Source organism: Phoxinus phoxinus, assembly GCF_949152265.1.
Source record: "Phoxinus phoxinus genome assembly, chromosome: 2".
Classification (NCBI taxonomy): domain Eukaryota; kingdom Metazoa; phylum Chordata; class Actinopteri; order Cypriniformes; family Leuciscidae; genus Phoxinus; species Phoxinus phoxinus.
In genome coordinates, this window is record NC_136877.1 from 52,310,834 (window position 1) to 52,326,531 (window position 15,698).

The 15,698-nt window shown below is 42.2% G+C and overlaps 1 protein-coding gene across 2 annotated transcripts in view; it reads left to right on the plus strand.

Moving 5' to 3' along the window:
- The window catches only part of apold1b (apolipoprotein L domain containing 1b), a 25,425-nt gene extending 10,175 nt beyond the window's left edge, over positions 1 to 15,250 (plus strand). For both annotated transcript variants that reach the window (XM_079602756.1, XM_079602755.1), the window contains exons 7-12: positions 1 to 40; positions 459 to 524; positions 9,107 to 9,146; positions 9,217 to 9,268; positions 10,668 to 11,082; positions 14,604 to 15,250. The exon at positions 1 to 40 is cut by the window's left edge and continues 20 nt beyond it. In XM_079602756.1, coding sequence (XP_079458882.1) covers positions 1 to 40; positions 459 to 524; positions 9,107 to 9,146; positions 9,217 to 9,268; positions 10,668 to 11,082; positions 14,604 to 15,113 — 1,123 coding nt within the window. In that variant the 3' untranslated portion in view covers positions 15,114 to 15,250. The remainder of the gene's footprint in view (positions 41 to 458; positions 525 to 9,106; positions 9,147 to 9,216; positions 9,269 to 10,667; positions 11,083 to 14,603) is intronic.
- Positions 15,251 to 15,698: the final 448 nt, after the last annotated feature.

Sequence of the window (15,698 nt, forward strand, 5' to 3'; positions counted from 1 at the left end):
GGCTTCATCCTCGACAGACGGAGAGTGTTTGGACACACAGGTGTGTGTTCATCTGTTCATGTGCACCTGTGTGTCATTTGATCATATAGTCCATATATAAACACACTCTCATTTGACTCATAACCAGATGATCAGATATTTTTTTCAGTCTGAAAGCTGCTTTATGAGAGTCAAATTTATTTGTTACACACAATGGTTGAAAGCAGATCTAAAAAAAATCACGATGTTTATAATATCTTAATATCTTCATGACTTATGATCACACTTAATAGAGCTGGGCTATAATATAGATCATAAATTAAATTAAAGAGTCTTTGATTATGTATTATTTTTATTCAGATGCATCACAATATTTGAATATCTCTTCTCTGATGCATGAGAATTAATAATGTGTGTGTGTGTGTGTGTGTGTGTGTGTGTGTGTGTGTGTGTGTGTGTGTGTGTGTGTGTGTGTGTAGATCCGCGGTGCTGAAGTTCACACTGCTGTCAGCTCTAGCTCCGGGAATCCTCTGGACGATGATGAAGTATGTATAACTCACTGTAGAGTAACTCACTGTAGTCTGGAACTCACTGTAGTCTGGAACTCACTGTAGTCTGGAACTCACTGTAGTCTGAAACTCACTGTAGTCTGGAACTCACTGTGGTCTGGACCTCACTGTGGTCTGGAACTCACTGTAGTCTGGAACTTTCTTTCTTTCTTTCTTTATTAGTTCTCACTGTAGTCTGAAACTCACTGTAGTCTGGAACTCACTGTAGTCTGGAACTCACTGTAGTCTGGAACTCACTGTAGTCTGGAACTCACTGTAGTCTGAAACTCACTGTAGTCTGGAACTCACTGTAGTCTGGAACTCACTGTAGTCTGGAACTCACTGTAGTCTGGAACTCACTGTAGTCTGAAACTCACTGTAGTCTGGAACTCACTGTAGTCTGGAACTCACTGTAGTCTGGGACTCACTGTAGTCTGGAACTCACTGTAGTCTGGAACTCACTGTAGTCTGAAACTCACTGTAGTCTGAAACTCACTGTAGTCTGAAACTCACTGTAGTCTGGAACTCACTGTAGTCTGGAACTCCTGGAACTCACTGTAGTCTGTAACTCACTGTAGTCTGTAACTCACTGTAGTCTGGAACTCCTGGAACTCACTGTAGTCTGGAACTCCTGGAACTCACTGTAGTGTGGAACTCCTGGAACTCACTGTAGTCTGGAACTCCTGGAACTCACTGTAGTCTGGAACTCCTGGAACTCACTGTAGTCAGGAACTCACTGTAGTCTGGAACTCACTGTAGTCTGTGACTCACTGTAGTCTGTAACTCACTGTAGTCTGTAACTCACTGTAGTCTGGAACTCACTGTAGTCTGTGACTCACTGTAGTCTGTAACTCCTGGAACTCACTGTAGTCTGGAACTCACTGTAGTCTGGAACTCACTGTAGTCTGTGACTCACTGTAGTCTGTAACTCACTGTAGTCTGTAACTCACTGTAGTCTGTAACTCACTGTAGTCTGTGACTCACTGTAGTCTGGAACTCACTGTAGTCTGTAACTCACTGTAGTCTGTAACTCACTGTAGTCTGGACCTCACTGTAGTCTGGACCTCACTGTAGTCTGGACCTCACTGTAGTCTGGACCTCACTGTAGTCTGTAACTCACTGTAGTCTGGACATCACTGTAGTCTGGACCTCACTGTAGTCTGGACCTCACTGTAGTCTGTAACTCACTGTAGTCTGTAACTCACTGTAGTCTGGAACTCACTGTAGTCTAGAACTCACTGTAGTCTAGAACTCACTGTAGTCTGGAACTCACTGTAGTCTAGAACTCACTGTAGTCTGGACCTCACTGTAGTCTGGAACTCACTATAGTCTGGAACTCACTGTGGTCTGGAACACACTGTGGTCTGGAACTCACTGTGGTCTGGAACTCACTGTAGTCTGGAACTCACTGTAGTCTGGAACTCCTGGAACTCACTGTAGTCTGTAACTCCTGGAACTCACTGTAGTCTGGAACTCCTGGAACTCACTGTAGTCTGGAACTCCTGGAACTCACTGTAGTCTGTAACTCCTGGAACTGACTGTAGTCTGTAACTCCTGGAACTGACTGTAGTCTGAAACTCACTGTAGTCTGGAACTCACTGTAGTCTGGAACTCACTGTAGTCTGGAACTCAGTGTAGTCTGGAACTCACTGTAGTCTGAAACTGACTGTAGTCTGGAACTCACTGTAGTCTGGAACTCACTGTGGTCTGGAACTCACTGTGGTCTGGAACTCACTGTGGTCTGGAACTCACTGTAGTCTGGAACTCACTGTAGTCTGGAACTCAATGTAGTCTGGAACTCACTGTAGTCTGGAACTCACTGTAGTCTGGAACTCACTGTGGTCTGGAACTCACTGTAGTCTGGAACTCACTGTAGTCTGGAACTCACTGTAGTCTGGGACTCACTGTAGTCTGGAACTCACTGTAGTCTGGAACTCACTGTAGTCTGGAACTCACTGTAGTCTGGGACTCACTGTAGTCTGGAACTCACTGTAGTCTGGGACTCACTGTAGTCTGGGACTCACTGTAGTCTGGAACTCACTGTAGTCTGGAACTCACTGTAGTCTGGGACTCACTGTAGTCTGGAACTCACTGTAGTCTGGAACTCACTGTAGTCTGGAACTCACTGTAGTCTGGGACTCACTGTAGTCTGGAACTCACTGTAGTCTGGAACTCACTGTAGTCTGGGACTCACTGTAGTCTGGAACTCACTGTAGTCTGGAACTCACTGTAGTCTGGAACTCACTGTAGTCTGGAACTCACTGTAGTCTGGGACTCACTGTGGTCTGAAACTCACTGTGGTCTGGAACTTACTGTAGTCTGGAACTCACTGTGGTCTGGAACTCACTGTGGTCTGGAACTCACTGTGGTCTGGAACTCACTGTAGTCTGGAACTCACTGTAGTCTGGAACTCACTGTGGTCTGAAACTCACTGTGGTCTGGAACTCACTGTGGTCTGGAACTCACTGTAGTCTGGGACTCACTGTAGTCTGGAACTCACTGTAGTCTGGAACTCACTGTAGAGTAACTCACTGTAGTCTGGAACTCACTGTAGAGTAACTAACTGTAGTCTGGAACTCACTGTAGAGTAACTCACTGTAGTCTGGAACTCACTGTAGAGTAACTCACTGTAGTCTGGAACTCACTGTAGTCTGGAACTCACTGTAGTCTGGAACTCACTGTAGTCTGGAACTCACTGTAGTCTGGAACTCACTGTAGTCTGGAACTCACTGTAGTCTGGGACTCACTGTGGTCTGAAACTCACTGTGGTCTGGAACTCACTGTGGTCTGGAACTCACTGTAGTCTGGGACTCACTGTAGTCTGGAACTCACTGTAGTCTGGGACTCACTGTAGTCTGGAACTCACTGTAGTCTGTAACTCACTGTAGTCTGGGATTCACTGTGGTTTGAAACTCACTGTGGTCTGGAACTCACTGTAGTCTGGAACTCACTGTGGTCTGAAACTCACTGTGGTCTGGAACTCACTGTGGTCTGGAACTCACTGTAGTCTGGAACTCACTGTGGTCTGAAACTCACTGTGGTCTGGAACTCACTGTAGTCTGGAACTCACTGTAGTCTGGAACTCACTGTGGTCTGAAACTCACTGTGGTCTGGAACTCACTGTAGTCTGGGACTCACTGTAGTCTGGAACTCACTGTAGTCTGGGACTCACTGTGGTCTGGAACTCACTGTAGTCTGGAACTCACTGTAGTCTGGGACTCACTGTGGTCTGAAACTCACTGTGGTCTGGAACTCACTGTAGTCTGGAACTCACTGTGGTCTGAAACTCACTGTGGTCTGGAACTCACTGTGGTCTGGAACTCACTGTGGTCTGAAACTCACTGTGGTCTGGAACTCACTGTGGTCTGGAACTCACTGTAGTCTGGGACTCACTGTAGTCTGGAACTCACTGTAGTCTGGAACTCACTGTAGTCTGGAACTCACTGTAGAGTAACTCACTGTAGTCTGGAACTCACTGTAGAGTAACTCACTGTAGTCTGGAACTCACTGTAGTCTGGAACTCACTGTAGTCTGGAACTCACTGTAGTCTGGAACTCACTGTAGTCTGGAACTCACTGTAGTCTGGGACTCACTGTAGTCTGGGACTCACTGTAGTCTGGAACTCACTGTAGTCTGGAACTCACTGTAGTCTGTAACTCACTGTAGTCTGTAACTCACTGTAGTCTGTAACTCACTGTAGTCTGGGACTCACTGTAGTCTGGAACTCACTGTAGTCTGGGACTCACTGTAGTCTGGAACTCACTGTGGTCTGGAACTCACTGTGGTCTGGAACTCACTGTGGTCTGGAACTCACTGTGGTCTGGGACTCACTGTAGTCTGGGACTCACTGTAGTCTGGAACTCACTGTAGTCTGGAACTCACTGTGGTCTGGAACTCACTGTAGTCTGGAACTCACTGTAGTCTGGAACTCACTGTAGTCTGAAACTCACTGTAGTCTGGAACTCACTGTAGTCTGGGACTCACTGTGGTCTGGAACTCACTGTAGTCTGGAACTCACTGTAGTCTGGGACTCACTGTAGTCTGGAACTCACTGTAGTCTGGAACTCACTGTGGTCTGGAACTCACTGTAGTCTGGAACTCACTGTAGTCTGAAACTCACTGTAGTCTGGAACTCACTGTAGTCTGGGACTCACTGTGGTCTGAAACTCACTGTAGTCTGGAACTCACTGTAGTCTGAAACTCACTGTAGTCTGGAACTCACTGTAGTCTGGAACTCACTGTAGTCTGGAACTCACTGTAGTCTGGAACTCACTGTAGTCTGGGACTCACTGTAGTCTGGAACTCACTGTAGTCTGAAACTCACTGTAGTCTGAAACTCACTGTAGTCTGGAACTCACTGTAGTCTGGAACTCCTGGAACTCACTGTAGTCTGTAACTCACTGTAGTCTGTAACTCACTGTAGTCTGGAACTCCTGGAACTCACTGTAGTCTGGAACTCCTGGAACTCACTGTAGTGTGGAACTCCTGGAACTCACTGTAGTCTGGAACTCCTGGAACTCACTGTAGTCTGTAACTCCTGGAACTCACTGTAGTCTGGAACTCCTGGAACTCACTGTAGTCTGTAACTCCTGGAACTCACTGTAGTCTGTAACTCACTGTAGTCTGGAACTCACTGTAGTCTGTGACTCACTGTAGTCTGTAACTCACTGTAGTCTGTAACTCACTGTAGTCTGGAACTCACTGTAGTCTGTGACTCACTGTAGTCTGTAACTCACTGTAGTCTGTAACTCACTGTAGTCTGTAACTCACTGTAGTCTGGACCTCACTGTAGTCTGTAACTCACTGTAGTCTGGACCTCACTGTAGTCTGTAACTCACTGTAGTCTGGACCTCACTGTAGTCTGTAACTCACTGTAGTCTGGACCTCACTGTAGTCTGGACCTCACTGTAGTCTGGACCTCACTGTAGTCTGTAACTCACTGTAGTCTGTAACTCACTGTAGTATGGAACTCACTGTAGTCTAGAACTCACTGTAGTCTGGACCACACTGTAGTCTGGAACTCACTATAGTCTGGAACTCACTGTGGTCTGGAACACACTGTGGTCTGGAACTCACTGTGGTCTGGAACTCACTGTAGTCTGGAACTCACTGTAGTCTGGAACTCCTGGAACTCACTGTAGTCTGTAACTCCTGGAACTCACTGTAGTCTGGAACTCCTGGAACTCACTGTAGTCTGGAACTTCTGGAACTCACTGTAGTCTGTAACTCCTGGAACTGACTGTAGTCTGTAACTCCTGGAACTGACTGTAGTCTGGAACTCACTGTAGTCTGGAACTCACTGTAGTCTGGAACTCACTGTAGTCTGGAACTCACTGTAGTCTGGAACTGACTGTAGTCTGGAACTCACTGTAGTCTGGAACTCACTGTGGTCTGGAACTCACTGTGGTCTGGAACTCACTGTAGTCTGGAACTCACTGTAGTCTGGAACTCAATGTAGTCTGGAACTCACTGTAGTCTGGAACTCACTGTAGTCTGGAACTCACTGTGGTCTGGAACTCACTGTAGTCTGGAACTCACTGTGGTCTGGAACTCACTGTAGTCTGGAACTCACTGTAGTCTGGAACTCACTGTGGTCTGAAACTCACTGTGGTCTGGAACTCACTGTGGTCTGGAACTCACTGTAGTCTGGGACTCACTGTAGTCTGGAACTCACTGTAGTCTGGAACTCACTGTAGAGTAACTCACTGTAGTCTGGAACTCACTGTAGAGTAACTAACTGTAGTCTGGAACTCACTGTAGAGTAACTCACTGTAGTCTGGAACTCACTGTAGAGTAACTCACTGTAGTCTGGAACTCACTGTAGTCTGGAACTCACTGTAGTCTGGAACTCACTGTAGTCTGGAACTCACTGTAGTCTGGAACTCACTGTAGTCTGGGACTGACTGTAGTCTGGAACTCACTGTAGTCTGGGACTCACTGTAGTCTGGAACTCACTTTAGTCTGGAACTCACTGTAGTCTGGAACTCACTGTAGTCTGGAGCTCACTGTAGTCTGGAACTCACTGTAGTCTGGGACTCACTGTAGTCTGGAACTCACTGTAGTCAGGAACTCACTGTAGTCTGGAACTCACTGTAGTCTGGGACTCACTGTAGTCTGGAACTCACTGTAGTCTGGAACTCACTGTAGTCTGGAACTCACTGTAGTCTGGAACTCACTGTAGTCTGGGACTCACTGTGGTCTGAAACTCACTGTGGTCTGGAACTCACTGTGGTCTGGAACTCACTGTAGTCTGGGACTCACTGTAGTCTGGAACTCACTGTAGTCTGGAACTCACTGTAGTCTGGGACTCACTGTAGTCTGGGACTCACTGTAGTCTGGAACTCACTGTAGTCTGGGACTCACTGTGGTCTGAAACTCACTGTGGTCTGGAACTCACTGTAGTCTGGAACTCACTGTGGTCTGAAACTCACTGTGGTCTGGAACTCACTGTGGTCTGGAACTCACTGTAGTCTGGAACTCACTGTGGTCTGAAACTCACTGTGGTCTGAAACTCACTGTGGTCTGGAACTCACTGTAGTCTGGAACTCACTGTAGTCTGGAACTCACTGTGGTCTGAAACTCACTGTGGTCTGGAACTCACTGTAGTCTGGGACTCACTGTAGTCTGGAACTCACTGTAGTCTGGGACTCACTGTGGTCTGGAACTCACTGTAGTCTGGAACTCACTGTAGTCTGGGACTCACTGTGGTCTGAAACTCACTGTGGTCTGGAACTCACTGTAGTCTGGAACTCACTGTGGTCTGAAACTCACTGTGGTCTGGAACTCACTGTGGTCTGGAACTCACTGTGGTCTGAAACTCACTGTGGTCTGGAACTCACTGTGGTCTGGAACTCACTGTAGTCTGGGACTCACTGTAGTCTGGAACTCACTGTAGTCTGGAACTCACTGTAGTCTGGAACTCACTGTAGAGTAACTCACTGTAGTCTGGAACTCACTGTAGAGTAACTCACTGTAGTCTGGAACTCACTGTAGTCTGGAACTCACTGTAGTCTGGAACTCACTGTAGTCTGGAACTCACTGTAGTCTGGGACTCACTGTAGTCTGGGACTCACTGTAGTCTGGAACTCACTGTAGTCTGGAACTCACTGTAGTCTGGAACTCACTGTAGTCTGTAACTCACTGTAGTCTGTAACTCACTGTAGTCTGGGACTCACTGTAGTCTGGAACTCACTGTAGTCTGGGACTCACTGTAGTCTGGAACTCACTGTGGTCTGGAACTCACTGTGGTCTGGAACTCACTGTGGTCTGGAACTCACTGTGGTCTGGAACTCACTGTAGTCTGGGACTCACTGTAGTCTGGAACTCACTGTAGTCTGGAACTCACTGTGGTCTGGAACTCACTGTAGTCTGGAACTCACTGTAGTCTGGAACTCACTGTAGTCTGAAACTCACTGTAGTCTGGAACTCACTGTAGTCTGGGACTCACTGTGGTCTGGAACTCACTGTAGTCTGGAACTCACTGTAGTCTGGAACTCACTGTAGTCTGGAACTCACTGTGGTCTGGAACTCACTGTAGTCTGGAACTCACTGTAGTCTGAAACTCACTGTAGTCTGGAACTCACTGTAGTCTGGGACTCACTGTGGTCTGAAACTCACTGTAGTCTGGAACTCACTGTAGTCTGAAACTCACTGTAGTCTGGAACTCACTGTAGTCTGGAACTCACTGTAGTCTGGAACTCACTGTAGTCTGGAACTCACTGTAGTCTGGGACTCACTGTAGTCTGGAACTCACTGTAGTCTGGGACTCACTGTAGTCTGGAACTCACTGTAGTCTGGAACTCACTGTAGTCTGGAACTCACTGTAGTCTGGGACTCACTGTAGTCTGGAACTCACTGTAGTCTGGAACTCACTGTAGTCTGGAACTCACTGTAGTCTGGGACTCACTGTAGTCTGGGACTCACTGTAGTCTGGGACTCACTGTAGTCTGGAACTCACTGTAGTCTGGAACTCACTGTGGTCTGGAACTCACTGTAGTCTGGGACTCACTGTAGTCTGGGACTCACTGTAGTCTGGAACTCACTGTAGTCTGGAACTCACTGTGGTCTGGAACTCACTGTAGTCTGGGACTCACTGTAGTCTGGGACTCACTGTAGTCTGGGACTCACTGTAGTCTGGAACTCACTGTGGTCTGGAACTCACTGTAGTCTGGGACTCACTGTAGTCTGGGACTCACTGTAGTCTGGGACTCACTGTAGTCTGAAACTCACTGTAGTCTGGAACTCACTGTAGTCTGGAACTCACTGTAGTCTGGAACTCACTGTAGTCTGGGACTCACTGTAGTCTGGAACTCACTGTAGTCTGGAACTCACTGTAGTCTGGAACTCACTGTAGTCTGGGACTCACTGTAGTCTGGACCTCACTGTAGTCTGGACCTCACTGTAGTCTGGACCTCACTGTAGTCTGGAACTCACTGTAGTCTGGAACTCACTGTAGTCTGGGACTCACTGTAGTCTGGAACTCACTGTAGTCTGGAACTCACTGTAGTCTGGAACTCACTGTAGTCTGGGACTCACTGTAGTCTGGAACTCACTGTAGTCTGTCTGTTTTACTTTGACAGGATGAAGAGGGTTTGCTGGATTGGTGGAGAACAGTGGAAGGTATTTTCTTTACAGTTCAGGTGTGTATTAAAAATGTTTGTCTTGTATTTGATCTTGTTTTATTCGTCAGGTTGGGGCGAATGGAACGAGTCGAAAAAGTTTAATGATGAAGAGGGAGAACGGTGAGAATGATTTATAATTATATCACATTTTCTAAGAAAAATCGACCCTTCTTTAAGTGTTAGTGCGATGTGTTTTATTATATTTAAAACAGGGTTATTGTTATATGAAACTAAATATACTCAAACTTTTTTCATTAAATGAAATAAAACAAACATTAACTGAAATAAAAAAAAACGTTTTATATAATATATAAAAAAAAATATATATATATACATATATATATATATATATATATATATATATATATATATATATATATATATATATATATATATATGTATATATACATACATATATATAAATAAATAAATTCAAAATTAAAATAGCATATGTATTAGGGGCCGTACAAGCCAAAATCCATTCTTCTACTCTCTCACACACATACATTCTCCTTTCACATACATACATTTCTACTCACACACACACTTACATTCTCCTTTCACATACATACATTTCTACTCACACACACACTTACATTCTCCTTTCACATACATACATTTCTACTCACACACACACTTACATTCTCCTTTCACATACATACATTTCTACTCACACACACACTTACATTCTCCTTTCACATACATACATTTCTACTCACACACACACTTACATTCTCCTTTCACATACATACATTCTTCTTTCACATACAGTACACACATTTCTACTCTCACACACACATACATTCTCCTATCACACTTCTTTCTTTTTTTTGGTATCCAAAATTTATCCAATTTTTTTTTTCCTCTTTAAGTAAAAGTCAGTTAGTTAAGTAAAAGTCAGTTAGTTAAGTAAAAGTCAGTTAGTTACAGTAAAAGTCAGTTAGTTACAGTAAAAGTCAGTTAGTTAAGTAAAAGTCAGTTACAATAAAAGTCAGTTAGTTAAGTAAAAGTCAGTTAGTTAAGTAAAAGTCAGTTAGTTACAGTAAAAGTCAGTTAGTTACAGTAAAAGTCAGTTAGTTACAGTAAAAGTCAGTCAGTTACAGTAAAAGTCAGTTAGTTACAGTAAAAGTCAGTCAGTTACAGTAAAAGTCAGTTAGTTACAGTAAAAGTCAGTTAGTTACAGTAAAAGTCAGTTAGTTACAGTAAAAGTCAGTTAGTTACAGTAAAAAGTCAGTTAGTTACAGTAAAAGTCAGTTAGTTAAGTAAAAGTCAGTTAGTTAAGTAAAAGTCAGTTAGTTACAGTAAAAGTCAGTTAGTTACAGTAAAAGTCAGTCAGTTACAGTAAAAGTCAGTTAGTTAAGTAAAAGTCAGTTAGTTAAGTAAAAGTCAGTTAGTTACAGTAAAAGTCAGTTAGTTAAGTAAAAGTCAGTTAGTTAAGTAAAAGTCAGTCAGTTACAGTAAAAGTCAGTTAGTTACAGTAAAAGTCAGTTAGTAAGTAAAATACCTCTCTGTCTAGCAGCGCGATCGAAGCGGTTGCTAACCGGGTCTTCATGGCCGCTAAGTTATTCGTTCACCTGGTGAAGCAGCGGGAGGCGTCTCTGCATCAGCGGATACTGGAGCTCCTGGCTTTAGCGGACGCGGCCGACACTTTCCACAAGAAGACGGTGACCGCTAGCGTCGGCGGAGGGGTGGCTAGTGTAGCCGGGAGCATCACCACCATCACAGGCCTGATCCTGGCGCCCTTCACCTTCGGGACGTCCCTCATCGTGACGGCGGTGGGCATCGGTGTGGCGACGGCTGGCGGCGTGACCTCGGCCTCCGCCAACATCACAGACACGCTTCACTCCAACACCGACCGCAAGAAGGTGGAGAAGATGATCCAAGACTACCAGCACCACATCCAGGATATCAAAGAGTGCCTGGACTTTCTGCAGGTCTGTTGTTTTAGTAAAGTAGATACTGGGGAAGTGTTTAGAGCTAGTTTTGATACTTTCTGCTTTTATTTGAAATAGTTTTAGTCATTTTGTTGCATTTTGTTTTGTATTATTATTATTATTTTAATGTATTGTGTTTTACTTATTTTAGTATTTTAAGTTAAACTGAACATAAATTATAAATTTTGCCTTGGCAACTAGATGAAACAAAAAAAGTTTAAGATAAACATTAACATATATACATATAGACATATAGACATATATATATATATATATATATATATCATATTTCAAGTAACAAAAATGTTTTTGTATGGTTTTAGTTAACGTTAATAACCCTGATACTACAGTGTGTTTTTTTATGAATTTTTGCTATACTGTATATTAAATAATAATTTTTTACTGTTTTTATATATATATATATATATATATATATATATATATATATATATATATATATATAGTTATTTACTAAGCATAAAATCTTAATTTTTTTAAAAAAATTCAGAAATTAAGACTTTTTATCATGTCATTTTGCTACTCAAGTAAATGTATCTTGATTTAAAAATGTTTTAAAATGATATTTACATTGTAAAACAAAAAGACAAAAATACTAAGAACATCTTTTTTTTGCAATCTTAGCACTGGTGTTTATGTGAGCCTTCTTTTATTGCAGGATATAATTGACAGGATATAATCGTCCCTGATCTTCCGCTGTTAAACAATCTGTTAGTGTGGATCATTTCACACGTTTCTGTTGTGTGTATGAATGCAATGGCCAATCAGGAGTGTGTTTCCCGTACAGCGCCTGACTCGCTGCTTCACTACTATAGTACGTTGCATCGTTGAAGAAATCATCTAGCGAGTCACGACTGTTTCCCGAAACCGTCTTGTCACAGATTGGTCGTTGAACCACGTTGGTTAATGATGTCACGCACAGGTTGGAGTAATAACTTCGATTTAACGCTAGATGTTTTGCTATAAATTACAGACATAGCATCTGAGGACTATCTCTTATTTTTCTCAGTTATTTTGCTTTATTTCCAGATTCAATCATGACTCGTTCTTACGCACTCGAGCTTGTTCACACCTCCACCTCCACCTCCTCCACACATGCGCACTCTTCAAAAACGGCACTTTAAATCTCTTGACAAACTAAAAGACGTAAATGACATTTGTATGTGTTCTAAATAAAACATTTAGATTGCACTGAATGTCAGCTTGCTTATATTCCTCAAGATCAGGATTTATTGAGTCCACATGTCATGAAAACCAGAAACTCTTCTTCTAGCCACAGGTGGAGATCTGTCGCTCAAACACACAACTCTGCGATGCTGTTTGCGAATGTTCTGGTTTTGGGAAACACCGTCTCGTTGAACGGCTGATAACGACGGAACTTGCGAACGTAGTTGGCTAACGATGCTTTTGAGAAACACACCCCTGAGGCGTTTAAAGGGATAGTACACCCAAAGATGAAAGTTAGCCCTTGATTTACTCTCCCTCAACTCATCCTAGGTGTATATGACATTCTTCTGTCAGACGAACACAATCCCTTCCCAGCTTTATAATGGCAGTGAATGGTTGTTTCTGTTTTGAAGTCCATCCGTCGTCTGCCGGAAGCTAGTTATTTTAGTCAATAAAGTTTTAAATATTTCTTCAGCTTCACTTCAGAAGGCCTTTATTAACCCTTGGAGCCTGTGGAGCACTTTTATGATGGATAGATGCACTTTTATGATGGATAGATGCACTTTTATGATGGATAGATGCACTTTTATGATGGATAGATGCACTTTTATGATTTATAGATGCACTTTTATGATGGATCGATGCACTTTTATGATGGATATATGCACTTTTATGATTTATAGATGCACTTTTATGATGGATCGATGCACTTTTATGATGGATATATGCACTTTTATGATGGACAGATGCACTTTTATGATGGAAAGATGCACTTTTATGATGGATATATGCACTTTTATGATGGACAGATGCACTTTTATGATGAATCGATGCACTTTTATGATGGATATATGCACTTTTATGATGGAAAGATGCACTTTTATGATGGACAGATGCACTTTTATCATGGATAGTTGCACTTTTATGATGGACAGATGCACTTTTATGATGGATCGATGCACTTTTATGATGGATATATGCACTTTTATGATGGACAGATGCACTTTTATCATGGATAGTTGCACTTTTATGATGGACAGATGCACTTTTATGATGGATCGATGCACTTTTATGATGGATATATGCACTTTTATGATGGAAAGATGCACTTTTATGATGGAAAGATGCACTTTTATCATGGATAGTTGCACTTTTATGATGGACAGATGCACTTTTATGATGGATCGATGCACTTTTATGATGGAAAGATGCACTTTTATGATGGACAGATGCACTTTTATCATGGATAGTTACACTTTTATGATGGACAGATGCACTTTTATGATGGATCGATGCACTTTTATGATGGATATATGCACTTTTATGATGGATATATGCACTTTTATGATGGACAGATGCACTTTTATCATGGATAGTTGCACTTTTATGAAGGACAGATGCACTTTTATGATGGATCGATGCACTTTTATGATGGATATATGCACTTTTATGATGGAAAGATGCACTTTTATGATGGATATATGCACTTTTATGATGGACAGATGCACTTTTATGATGGATCGATGCACTTTTATGATGGATATATGCACTTTTATGATGGACAGATGCACTTTTATGATGGATCGATGCACTTTTATGATGGATATATGCACTTTTATGATGGACAGATGCACTTTTATGATGGACAGATGCACTTTTATCTTGGATAGTTGCACTTTTATGATGGACAGATGCACTTTTATGATGGATATATGCACTTTTATGATGGACAGATGCACTTTTATCATGGATAGTTGCACTTTTATGATGGACAGATGCACTTTTATGATGGATCGATGCACTTTTATGATGGATATATGCACTTTTATGATGGAAAGATGCACTTTTATGATGGACAGATGCACTTTTATCATGGATAGTTGCACTTTTATGATGGACAGATGCACTTTTATCATGGATAGATGCACTTTTATGATGGACAGATGCACTTTTATGATGGACAGATGCACTTTTATCATGGATAGATGCACTTTTATGATGGACAGATGCACTTTTATGATGGATATTTGCACTTTTATGATGGATAGATTCACTTGTATGATAGACAGATGCACTTTTATGATGGACAGATGCACTTTGATGGACTTCAAAACAGAAACAGCCATTCACTGCCATTATAAAGCTTAGATATTTTTTTATCTAATATATGAAGAATGTCCTTTACAAATAGGATGGCTTCAGGGTGAGTAAGTCATGGGCTGATTTTCATTTTTGGGTGAACTATCCCTTTAGGAGTAGATTAGTCTCACTGGTGATGCAGAAATCTGCTGATTTTCTCACTCTTTATCCTTCTAATAAACATCTGGTCTCTCCAGGCCGGGATGTTGACTCTGGAGGAGTGGAACTTCGAGCAGTACGTGGACAGCATCTCCAGAAAGGCTCTTAACCAGAACGTGAAGCACGTGTTGAAGGAGGGCGGCCGGGCCGGGAAAGCTCTTCTGGTCAACACGGAGAACCTCATCAACACCGTCCAGGTGCTCAGCGTAGCGGGAGGAGCAGCCAAAGCCGCGCAGGTGCTCAGCGTCACCACCGGCGTCATGTCCGGACTCTTCCTCGCGCTTGACGTCTTCTTCCTCGCCAAGGGCTCGCTCGAGCTGCGCAAGGGAGCCAAGACAGAGTTTGCCGCCAAGATCCGAGAGGTTTGCAGAGAGCTTCAGGATGGACTTCAGGAGCTGAAGAGAATACAACAGCAGCTACAGAAAACCCTGGATGGGGTTGAGGTGGAGGAAGAGGATGAGGAAGAGGATGAGGAAGAGGAGGGTGATGGGGAGGAGGAAGAGGAAGAGGTGGAACGGGAATCAGAACTGACAACAGAGTTCAGCTAGAGGAATAAGCATAGATCCTGAGCAAGAATACGCACAAATAAAATTAATAATTTGTAAGTTGCTTTGGATAAAATTGTCTGCTAAATGCATAAATGTAAAAATATATCGAATAAAAATAACTACTTATTTATAATACACTAGCGGTCTAAAGTTTGGAATAATTATGTTTTTTATGTTTTTTAATAAATTAATAATAATAAGAGCCATTATTAATAAGTATGATAACTGATAAAGATTAAGCATATTATACTGATTTCTGAAGGATCACGTGACACTGAAGACTGGAGTAATGATGATAAATTCAGCTTTGATCACAGGAATAAATTACACTTTACTAGATATTCACATAGAAAACTGATGATTTACACTATAATAATTCCTGTATGTTTGATTAATGAATGCAGCCTTGATGAGCAGAAGAGAAAATGGTAATTATTCCAAACTTTTGACTTTTAGCGTATATATATATATATATATATATATATATATATATATATATATATATATATATATATATATATATATATATATATATATATATATATTATACCTCTAAATATTTCCGCTGTTTGCCAAAGGTCATTA